The sequence below is a fragment of the Delphinus delphis genome, chromosome 5, assembly GCF_949987515.2.
Source record: "Delphinus delphis chromosome 5, mDelDel1.2, whole genome shotgun sequence".
Taxonomy (NCBI): domain Eukaryota; kingdom Metazoa; phylum Chordata; class Mammalia; order Artiodactyla; family Delphinidae; genus Delphinus; species Delphinus delphis.
The window spans coordinates 78,384,696-78,397,102 of NC_082687.1; the positions used below are offsets into that span (position 1 = coordinate 78,384,696).

The following is a 12,407-nucleotide window of genomic DNA, read 5'->3' on the forward strand; positions in this document are numbered from 1 at the left end:
TGAAACCATGAAAATACTGCTTCAGTGAAAACTGAGACTGTCAACATAGAATTAATGAATATGCTGTTTTCATTGAAAGTCATTTTTACATAGTAACAACTCACATTTTTAAAGATAAGTGTATAAGGGTGTGTGTGGTGTATGTATGTGTATATGTGTATATATGTAAATGGCACATGTGTCTATATATTTGGTATAGAACCTTCAACAAGATACTGTATGTATTAAGGTTTTTTTTTTTATTCCTCCTTCTATGTATACAAATGGTTGATTATTTTTCATTTGGTGGACACTGAGAAATCAACCATAGTGGCTTATGAAAAACTTGACTTAATGAACTTTAAGCCTAATTAAACTTTGCTTCAATCTAATCAAGAAGCAAAATCAAAGTTTAGAGCAGAAGGGGGCAGTAGTTTGACATCGTAACAGAGATGAATTCTTCATTTTTGGTGAAAAGTATCTGAGTGACCTAAATACACAGCTCCCTTTGTCTCCCTTGAAACCAGTGTCAAGATTTCAAAAATGCTGCATTGCCCACTGGTGTTGCTAAGAGAAGATTACAATTTGGCATCTTTTCCCCACAAATTTTCTAAACTTCAATTCCCCTGGATTTCCTTGTGAAAATATTGTCATTTTCTTACTTGGAAGTGAATTTTATTGAAATAATAACATCTTTAAAATTCTCTTCCTCAACTAGAAAATTTAATCTGATTCCTTTTGTCCTCAAGCAGAATTGCTGGAATTGCTCAGAGGGTTGTAACAGCTAATGATCCTTCAGTTAGTCTGTATGCCCTTGGCACCTGTAGTCACACAGGTGTTGTGTTACTTTAAAAAACAGGTGATATCACATTTTCAGTGGGCAGTTCTCATAGTTAGAAGGCTTACGAATTCTGAGTGGTCCAAAAATAAACTCAAAATGGCTTAAAGACTTAAACATAAGGCATGACACCATAAAACTCCTAGAAGAGAACATAAGCAAAACATTCTCTTACATAAATTGTACCAATGTTTTCTTAGGTCAGTCTCCCAAGGCAATAGAAATAAAAACAAAAATAAGCAAATGGCACCTAATCAAACCTGCAAGCATGGCAAAGGAAACCATAAAACAAACAAAGAAACAAACCAAACCAAAAAAAACCCCTACAGAACGGGATAAAATATTTGCAAATGATGCAACCAACAAAGGCTTAATCTCCAAAATACACAAACAGCCGATACAACTCAACAACAAAAAACAAACAACCCGTTCAAAAAATGGGCAGAAGACCTTAATAGACATTTTTCCAAAGAGGACATACAGATGGCCAGTAGGCACATGAAAAGATGTTCAACGTCACTAATTATTAGAGAAATGCAAGTCAAAACTATAATGAGGTACACCTCACATTGGTCAGAATGGCCATCATTAAAAAGTCTATAGATAACAAGTGCTGGAGAGGGTGTGGAGAAAAGGGCACCCTTCTACACTGTAGGTGGGAATGTAAGTTGGTGTAGACAGTATGTAAAACAGTATGGAGGTTCCTCAGAAAAGTAAAAATAGAATTACCACATGATCCAACAATCCCACTCCTGGGCATATACCTGGACAAAACTATAACTCAAAAAGATACATGCACCCCAATGTTCATAGCAGCACTATTCACAATGGCCAAAACATGGAAACAACCTAAATGTCTATCAACCAATGAATGCATAAAAAGATGTGGTACAGATATACAATGGAGTACTACTCAGCCATAAAAAAGAACAAAATAATGCCATTTGCAGCAACATGAATGCAACTAGAGATTATCATACTAAGTGAAGTAAGTCAGAAAGAGAAAGACAAATACCATATATCACTTATATGTGGAATTTAAAGTATGGCACAAGTGAACCTATCTACAAAACAGAGAGTAGCTCCCGCTCACCCCAACTAGAGAAAGCCCGCGCACAGCAAGGAAGACCCAACGCAGCCGAAGATAAATAAATAAAATAAATAAACTTATTTTAAAAAAAAAAGGAGCAAGGCATGGAACATTTGCTATCTGGAGGAAGAGCCAGGGGAGTTGAAAGTTCTCTGTTGTGTACTTTGATTGCCTATCATAATTTAATAGGCCACAAACTTTGGCGTCATCATCGAATCTTTTTTCCTACCTCGGTCCCATCCAGACCATCAGCAAATCTTACCAGTTTGATTTTGGAAATATGTTGGGGTTCTGACCAATTGTCAGCACCTCCACCACCGTCACTCTCCTACAAGCCACCATGTCTATCTTGATGATTGTCACAACCTCCCTTGATCGACTGCAGGCATATTTTCAGTATGGTTGTCAGAGTGATCCTTCAACAAGAAAGTCAGGTCCTGTCAGTTTATTTCAGATGCTCTGTCATGTTTCCAGCTCACTGAGAGTAAAGTACTGTGATTTCCAGAGTCCATGCATGATCTGACCCTGGTCTCTCTGTCCTCGTTTCCTTCTGTGCTCTACCTCATTCACTGCCTTGCAGCTACAGGGGTCTCTTGTCCCGCGAGCATGCCAAATCTGCTGTTGCCTTGGCCTTGGCACTTTCTGCTTTCTGTATCCTGGAAGGCTCTTCCTCTAGTCCTTCTCCTAACTTGCTCCATCACTTCCACTTCCTTTAGGCTTTTGCTTAGCCACCACCTTCTTTCTGAGCCTTTTTCTATTACCCTATATAAAATAGCACTTTCTGTACCCCTCATCCTGTGCTTTATTTTATCCCATTGCACTTGTCGCCGTGTAATATATGTCTACATTTTATTGCCTTCCTCCTTTCACAAGAGTGTAAGTTTCTGGAGAGTAAGGCTGGTATTCAGGATAGGGCTTAGAGCATAGTAGGCACTCAGTAGACATTTGTATGAATGAATCATCAATTTCAAGAACAACACTGGTGTGTAATAATTCCTTCTCTAATATTGATCATGGGTTACACTGAGGAATCTTTAGTTAGATTATATTATATTAAAAGTTAAGAGTACATCCAAACTTTGTTAGATTCTTTTATTAATGTTTTACATGGCACTTGTGTAGCAACCCCTCATATAATCAGTCCTTTTTTACTAATGAATATGCCTAGTGCTAAACCAGTAGTCCAGAGGATGTTAAGTCTCTCCTGTTCATTTTTTTAACCTCTTTTTTTTTTTGATTTGTACACTCTGAGTTGGCATTCCTGAAAACCTTAAGAAATAATTTGAGGTTTGAGGGGATTGCTAACTCCTTTTTTTCTTTTTCCAACCTGGAATACTCTACTCTGAGCAAAGATATATCAACATCAGAGTATATTCTCAGAGGGAGTAGTGCTTAGCACAGTGCTAAGATCAAAATAGATGCTCAATAAACACTTGTTATTGGAAAGAATAAAAGTATCTTGGTGTGAAGAGCAGGCAAAAGCCAGCTTAGTATCCAGCTTTGCCTTTGCCCAAGGGGAAATCATTATTTGTTTTGGAATATTGTGACTTGTCAGAGCATGTTCCCCATGTTCAAGTATGCACACTTTGCAAAGCCAAATACCAATGACACTTGTAATCTCTTTCATTGTGTTTGAATTGTCTGTATCACTGTTTATCTCCATTGTTATGGGTAATTAAATATAAACTGAATGTTACTATTCAATTCTGTTCTTCTTCATGACTGTGTACTTCCTATTAGTAAATGAGGCCCTCAGGAGCTAGAGAATTCTTCTAGGCTATAAGGGCACCATTTGTTGAGATACAGCCATAATATACTAAGTCCAACAGTTAATGCAATAGCCAGTTTCAAATTATTTCCTGACAAAGAAACCACAATCACTTTGGCCCCGTTCATTAAATTATGACCTACATTTCAAAGTCAGTGATTTATATGGATTAACATAAACAAACAGAAAACATTATATACCATTTACTTGGCAGGAATATCTTGTGTGGACTTAATGATCACAAGTAATCACCAAGTAGAGTGGAAGGCCTTTTGCTGTTACTGAAAATGTAATAAATTATTACAGTGCAGTCTGTGTAGACGTAAAATGTAGAGTAGCTACTGTGTATTGACATAGGCTTAGTTACCTGAATATTTTCATGTCTTTTACTTTATAATAATGCTGGGGAAACTTGGTATATAGGAACAAACACTGTTATTGAGGATTACGTAATACCTGCAATAAAATATTGTTGAATGAGTTTTTAATAAATACTTTGGCCTTGGTCATTAAAGACACAACTAGCTGGTTTTAGTAGTTTTGAAGGTGAGAAAGAATGAAGATACTTTAAAAATTAAGACTTGTATTGTAAAATAACTCTGGATCCATGCTGGAATGTAAGCAAGTCTAATATGGAGACTTATTTCAATCCACAATGACATCACCTCTAACCAGACCTGTCTTAGAAGGATCTGAGATACTAGGCAATTTCCCAAGCTTGGGTCCTACTTACTCTTTCCTTCTCAAAAAAGTTCCCTACCTGGAATTTAGCCTGTTTTGTTTTTTTCCTTTTTACCTTAATAATCACTTTTCCATTTGTTTTTTGCTGGCCCATTTTCTAGCCTCCTAGAATCAGTTATACCTCAGGTGTATACCATTTCTTCTCCTTTTACATTAAACATTCATCCACTGTCATGAGTCTTCCCTTGTATAGATTACCTTCATTCACATATTGCTATCAGTCTGCCTGGATGCTCATGCCGGGGAGCTAAAAACCTCAGGTGGTTCTGTTAATACAACCTTCTACCTTCTTTGGTTGACTCATGATACCCAGCTACCTTTTATTCTGAGTAATTAATTCATTTTTTGGTGAACACGTGTCAAACATATTCAAAACCACAGCTATTTTTTACTTTCCTTAATATCTTGACTCTCCATATGTTTCCCTTTTCATTGTATACTTTAAGACTCTATTGCCTTATTCCTGACCTCCAAGCTTCCAGTTTGGTCTGTCATCTTAATCATGTCCTTTTCTTGCCAAGAATTTTGAAATGGTTTTCTTTTGCCTCCATAATAAAGACCAAATTCCTCTCCTAGGCACTGTAGGATCTCCAGCCCTATTTCCCATTATTTCTTTGTGAGTTCAGAACTATAAATATGCTCATTCATAAATTAGTCCCTGAGCAGATGTTTGTTGTTTCCGCCTTTGGTCTTGTGCTTAGAATTCTGTTTTGCTCATCCTCCTCCCAAAACTCCAGTTTTGTCTTTTAAATTGCTCCACATCCTCAAGAGCTCGCACAAATATCCTTTTTTTTTTTTTCTCATAGTGCCGAGGACAATTGTCTGAGAATTAAAACATTTGATTCTCCTAATTTTAATACTCACGTGCTATATGACCTTCAGCAAATCACTTACCTCCATTGAATTGACTCATACATTATTTGATACCTCTTGCATGACATTTGTAGTATTCTGTGTTCCATTATGTGTTCATATCAAACTTGACTTATAGCTTTGATTGCTCTTTGGGGACTGGATTGAATTCCTATGCCTGTAACACAATGTGTTGTACATAGTTGAAGATCACTTTGTGGAAAGAGTGAGAGAACTAAGTTTTAATTCAACAGATGAAGATGCTATTGTTAGTGAATGGAATGGGTGAGTGAATATCAAGGCAAGCACACTCTTGAGTAGATTCCAAGTGCCTGTTAGAAAGTAAGCTTTTCTGGATATTTTAGTAACTGCATTGCTGGGTACAATCTGTTACCTGTTCAGTAGCCATATTACTTTCTTATATTAAAAGAGACAATCCAATCTCATGAATAATCTAACAGAATGCTACTTAGACGTTAACATGGATACACATCATCTGGAGGTCTTCTTAAATTGAAGATTCTGATTCATCAAGTCTGGAGGGGGGTCTAGGATCTTGCATTTCTATTTAGCTGCCAGTTGAAGCCAGTGATATTGGTTACAGGACATCTGAGTACAGTCGGTCCTCCATATCCTTGATTTCCACATCTGAGGACATTTTTGATCCCTGGTTGGTGGAACCCTCATTGATGAACCTGAGGATGCAGAGGGCTGACTGACTGTAAGGGGCTTCAGCATCTACAGAGTTTGGTACCCACTGTGGGTCCTGGGACCAATCTCCTGTGGATACCAAGGAATGACTAATAAGTGTTATTTATTTTCCCTAACAAAATTGGGCCATTTGCCCTGCCAACAGTAGCATTTAGATTGTGGTTCTGGGAAAGAATCTGTAAATGATCTGTTCCAGAGAAAGTCAATCTCTTTCCACATTTGTATGTGTTTATAACTTACTAAACATATGTATTTTCTCCTGTCTATTTTCAGAGGAGAGAAATGACTGGATCAGCATCCTGTTAAATGCACTGAAGTTACAGGCCCTTTCCTCACAGTCTCAAGGAGCTGTTGCACCTGAGAAGTGTGGATATCTTGAACTGAGAGGCTATAAAGCTAAAATTTTTACTGTGTTAAGTGGAAACAGTGTGTGGCTTTGCAAAAATGAACAGGTGAGCTATGTTACAGTGATTGCAAATTGTGGTTCCTTACATTACAAACGTGACAAAGCTACATTAACAACAGTGCCTTGTTTGTTAGACTTATTCATGTTTTACTGATAGAGTTTTGCTTTTGCCTTCTGTACTCCACTACATATAACAAAGAGTTGCTCTGTTGAATTTTCTTAGTTCCACCAGAATCAGGAAGGTAATCTACATCAAATTTGAGACTGGACATCACCCTTTGAAGGAACTGAGGAAATAGAATCATGAAAATTAATCTTTGAAGAGTATTCTTAGCTGAAGTAACATTACAAAACTACATGAGAGAATAATTAAGAACCAATTAACCATTACAGCCGTTGTTGAATAGACCTCGTTCTGTGCCTGTTGTTATTTCTTTTGTTTTGTGACAGAAAATTATAGAGTAGGCACAGGTAACATATTTTCTTCAGTTTACAGGATTTGGGTTTTTTTTTTGGTTTTGTTTTTGTCGGTTTTTTTGGAGTAGATACGTTGCTTGCCGAGGAGATAATTGACAAGAGACAAGTGATTGATACACACACATTCACACGCATGCATACACACACATATCACATATATAAATAAGATAGATTGTTGGGATATTAAATTTGTTAACATCAAAGGACTCAGTAGAGAATTTAAACGTTTTGAGGAGACTGATGTTAGTTTTAACAAATTCTGTTAATTTCATTTGATTCTGTAGACTTCTTTTTCTCTAACATACCTGGTTTTTAATATGTATAAGAAAATTATTTTCTTACCCCTTTTTAGGAATGAATTTTTAATCTTTCAGCCTAGAATGTATTAGATACTTAGTCATTATTTGTGGAATTAAGCAGTGTGTTTTGGGTATCCAATCTAACATGAACTTATTTTGTGATAAATTATCATGGGTTACGATAAAGTGAAATACAAATGCTGACATTTTTCATAACAGAAGATAGAGATAGCAACTCAAAACAAACAGTAGTTTCAAAAAAATTAACTATAGATCTTTATCCAAGGCATCCTCTGAACTTCAGTGTGGATTTATTAATTACATTTTTAAGGATAAGATTTCTTAGCCAATTAACTGTGGAAGGCATCATTGAGCACTGTTGGCATATTAATAACATGGAGAGTTAGCATGTTCCTCAAGAAGGGTGGTGATGTACAGCTTAATAATGTGTATGAATTGAATATGAACATTTTCAGTCTGTGAAGATGCTTAAAACTTAAAAAAAAATTGGAATAAGGTTAAAAATGCAAAATTTGCATGCATCAGAATGGAAGTTACTCTGCCAAATTAATTGAGGTATTCATTTTTTACTTGCACAGACCTGGTGGACTTCCAATTACTAGTTTCATTATTGACGTTAGCTAGATTATCTGGGTTTATGTTATCCTCTAAAAGTATATATTTTTAAAGTTTTGTTAATACTTTCTGGTTAGCAAAAAATTATAAGAAACTCTTGCTTTAATAATAATTGAGCTTGAAGAGCATAATAATGACTACCATATGTTGGGCACCAGGTACTGTGCTAATTAATTTATAAATATTCCCTTTTAATCTTCCCCACAAAGGTAGGAGGAAGATATTCTTATCCATGTTTTATAGATGAGGAGAATGACAATTAAGTAACTTGTTTAAGGATTACAGTTCATCATGCAGAGTTTAATTTAAAACAAGAACTTTATAACTCTAAGTCTAGCTTCTTAGCCACTGTATCAAAGTGTCTTTTTAAAGTGTATGTTGAAAAGAAAATTTCTGGCTTGTGACCTTTTAGAAATAGACTAAGAATTCTTTCCTTGAATAACTTAGTTGCCTAGGAGGTTCAGAGTGTGCATTCAGTAAACATTGTATACCATGTCAGACACTCTAAAAATGATGTGTTTACTGAGGAGAACACGTCTTACCTTCCAGGAGGAAAAGTCAGACAAGTCAGCATTTATGATGGATGGTGAGCTCAGTACTTTATTAGACTTGTGCAGAAGTTACAGAGAAGGGCAAAAAGGGCATCTAGTGAAGTCTGGGAATTAGAAACACTTCCATATACAACTAATCAATATTATCTCCTTAAAAATTAAAGCATTTATGCTGGACCCCTCCTCATCTTTTGAGAAGTAAACCTATTTTTGATGAATGTATATTTCAAGTCTGTTTTCAATGCTTTAACATGCCCATATGTGCACCTTTAAAAAGTGCACACCATTGTTTGTATATGCGGTCTTAAAAAAAAATTGCATCGTATTATATAGAGCCAGGTCTTAAGGCACTTGGTCTTGAGTCAAGTCTTACAGAATTAATTAGTTGGCTCAAGACCAGATGGATAAATTAAGGAAGGCCCTTCATGTTTAGGCCCTGACATACCATTCCAGTTTCATCTATTTTTACATCCTGGTATATGTCTTTCTCTCCAGAGGAAAGTTGCTCGTGGGTTTTCTTACGTGGTTGAGCAGACTGTGGAAAGAACTTGGGTGACAGGCTAAATAAGGAGTCCTTCTGAATGCAGAGGGCTTTAATCTAGTGTTTTAGGAAAAGCACTAAAAGATAGTAAAATAGTTAGATGTCCCTTATAAAAGCTTTATACACACAACACATGAAATAATCTTATGGTTTTTTTAAATGATAGAAAAAAAACTAATCGTAAAAATGTAAGAGATGTTAGATTTGAATCTCTGTATCTTAATTTGTATTACATCTAATTTAAGTCCAAGAATCAAAGCTTAGTTTAAAAAAAATTAAAATAGTGATTTTTTATCACCCACATAACTTACAGTATAAATAAAATAAAAAATAAAACTGACCTACATCCCCCTCACATATGAACTATTTTCATTTTTCTTGCCTCTATTTATACATAGTTTTACTAGTTTACTTTGGAACTTTCTCCAGAGGAAATAAACAAACAGTGGATAGAGGTGGAAGGGTAGCTGCTACAGAATGTGTTGAAGAGTTATTAAAATGGAAGATTGGAAGCTTATTTAGAGCAAAGAAGATTGGACTGGGCTATAGCCGTTCTGGGTTTTCATTCTTGCTCTGCTACTGATTGGCTCAGATAATTAAGCTAATCTCTTCCAGTTTGAATGGCATCATGTGAAGAAGAGAGTTGGATTACTATCTCTAAGGCCATTATTTAAGTTGCATGTTAAAATTCCAGATATCTGGGCTTATTCCAGACCCATTGACTTATTTTTGGGGACAGGGGTTTGAATCTGTATTCCTATAAAGCATCCCAGTTGACTCAGTGACTGCTGATGCAAAAACCACACACAGTAAATCACTGCTTTACGAGTTTTTCTTCTTGAAAAATGATAAGCATCCAGCCAAAGAAACGAGATATTTCTGGAGATGGAAAATGTGTAAAGATCTCCTGTGACAGCACTGAGTGCTGCTTTTAGTTCATCATCCCTAATCTTGGGGTTGCTATACCTCTTTTGGAGGTTAACTTTCACTTGGAAGTGTGTCTTTTTCCTGATCAAACACTTTGAAATGTGCAAATGTTTAAGTGGAAATTTAAGAAAATCATTTTTTAGTGGTAATAAGTTTTTAAATAGTTTTGAAGAACTACTACTAATAACTTGTGTATGGTTCTAAACTATAGCTACTGTTTTGGGGTTTTTTCCTACAATCTCAATTTTTATATAAAATTAAAATTTTTCAGCTTATAAATTATATGATAAGTGCTTAATTCCTTTTTCTGCATACAAACTTTTGTTACCAGAGTGTGATCTATTGGAAAAATTAAAACTCCATTTGCAAAATCAGCATACAGGAAACTATTTGAAAAACAATTTGAAAATGTTATTTCCCATAAGTTCCTTTAACTCTGTGTGTATGTCTGGAAATTTACTCTAACTTTGTGGATTATCGTTTATCTTTTCTAGTGCTTTTCCTTTACTTCCAATAGGTGTCCTTAATATTCCATGTCAAGCATCCGTACAGATATATTTGCAGTACTACTTTCATTTTTTTCTGGATCTATCCCTTCTACTGAATGAAGAACTTATATTTTCTAAGTTAAAATAGCTATTAGAATAGACTATCATAATTATGGTCTTATTTTTGAAATTCTTTATTTTTTAAGAAAAGTGGCATGATAACAGAGAGGAAGATGCCAATCTGCACGTTCTCAACAGTACACTGCCAGGTCTAAACTCTATGCAATTAACATGGACTTTTCACTTTCTCAGTTGCTCAGTTCAAAGATTTACTTTTTTAAAATCTCTTTCTTTCCCTTTCATTTATTAGCAGATTGTTGAAACTAACTTGAAGTAGCTTCTGAGTAGGAGAAATGCCTTAGGGAATGTTAGGGTTTTTTGTTTTTTGTTTTTTTGTTTTTCCAGATGGGCTGTAAGAGGCAGAAAAGAACTATGAAGAGATATGTAGAAACATTTGTTAGAGAGGAAGATGGCAAAGTAAAAATAGATACTAAAATTCTTTACCTAATTACTCAGTTGAAAAACACTGTGGTGCTATTATATAAATTAAATGTTATCCCTTTAAATGCTTACACCATCTCTCAGCCCACCCCCCATGTGTTTAATTTTTGCATAGTTTCTTCTATTCCTTGTTTCTGCTTATGTTTATATGCCTGCAATATATTATAATTATGATAGTTTTTCCACATTGTTACTTCAACTTTGTATAAAATGAGTTGTGTAATAGAGTTTGATTACAGTTCACTGTGTTTATTTATTCATCTGTTTTACAAAAGTTTATTGGGTACCTCTTCATTCCTGGGTGCTGCTCCAAGCACTAGGGGCTCACTGGTAACCCACAAGGTCCCTGCTCTTTAGGATCTTACCTTCTGATGGGGGTAACACATCGTGATAAATAAATGAGATTTCTGAGAGCCTTCTGTTGGTAGCCTTTTCTTTCTTTTAGATTTGCTTTTTGGACAAGAATTCCTATGACCCTTTTCTAAAGAATTGTTTATATTTAAAATGCTGTTAGGTACCTGAATAGGTACCTAACAGAGAATAGGTACCGGTTTCATTTTAACTTTAAAAGTGTTATTATTTTTATATTCCCAAATTAAGGCTGTGACAGTTTACTTTATTCATTCACTGTTGTGCCCTTAGGAGTTCCGGGCAAGTAGCTGACACTCAGTAAACATTTGTAGAATGAAATGGTTGAATTAATAGTCATTTACAGCTGTCTTCATGACTAGAGTTTATATTTGAAAAAAATTTTTCTTTTAATATTATTTTCTTCTTTATGTATTCTCTTTTCATTTTTTCCTATTTATTTACTGGAATTATATTGTCACTCCTGAAAATTTCTTTAAGCTCTTCATATAATATAGATATTTATCTTCGTGTCATGTTTTCTGCAACTGTTTTTCTAAGCTGTTGCTTATTTTTCACTTTTCAGTTAATTTTTATTTATTTATTTATTTATTTTTGGCTGTGTTGGGTCCTCGTTGCTGTGTGTGGGCTTCTCATTGCGGTGGCTTCTCTTGTTGCAGAGCACGGGTTCTAGGTGCGCAGGCTTCAGTAGTTGTGGCGTGTGGGCTCAGTAGCTGTGGCTTGCTGGCTCTAGAGCTCAGGCTCAGTAGTTGTGGCGCACGGGCTTACTTGCTCCACGGCATGTGGGATCTTCCCAGGCCAGGGCTCGAACCCGTGTCCCTTACATTGGCAGGCAGATTCTTAACCACTGCACCACCAGGGAAGCCTTTTCAGTTAAGTTTTGTTACATAGGAATTTTGTTTATAGAGATAAATTGTGTGTTTTTTTCCAGTTTAAAGCTAATAGACTTTCCGTATTCTGAAAAATAATTATTTTATACATTTATTTATCTTGAAATGATGTGGGTGTAGTATATAAGCCAGTATTTTTAAAATTTTAGATAGGTAATGAAATATGAACATACCCTCAGGTATATATATGTAGTGTTATATATATGGTACTGCTACTTGAATGGAATTTCTGCTAATAGATAGGAGGTGAATTTAAGATAACTGACTTTGGTTTCCATTTGTT

General features: G+C 35.4%; 1 protein-coding gene across 4 annotated transcripts in view; it reads left to right on the forward strand.

Annotated features, from left to right (window-relative positions):
* Positions 1–12,407, forward strand: part of ARAP2 (ArfGAP with RhoGAP domain, ankyrin repeat and PH domain 2) — a 200,215-nt gene that overhangs the window by 66,022 nt on the left and 121,786 nt on the right. For all 4 annotated transcript variants that reach the window (XM_060012718.2, XM_060012721.2, XM_060012720.2 and 1 more), the window contains exon 9: positions 6,253–6,431. In XM_060012718.2, coding sequence (XP_059868701.1) covers positions 6,253–6,431 — 179 coding nt within the window. The remainder of the gene's footprint in view (positions 1–6,252; positions 6,432–12,407) is intronic.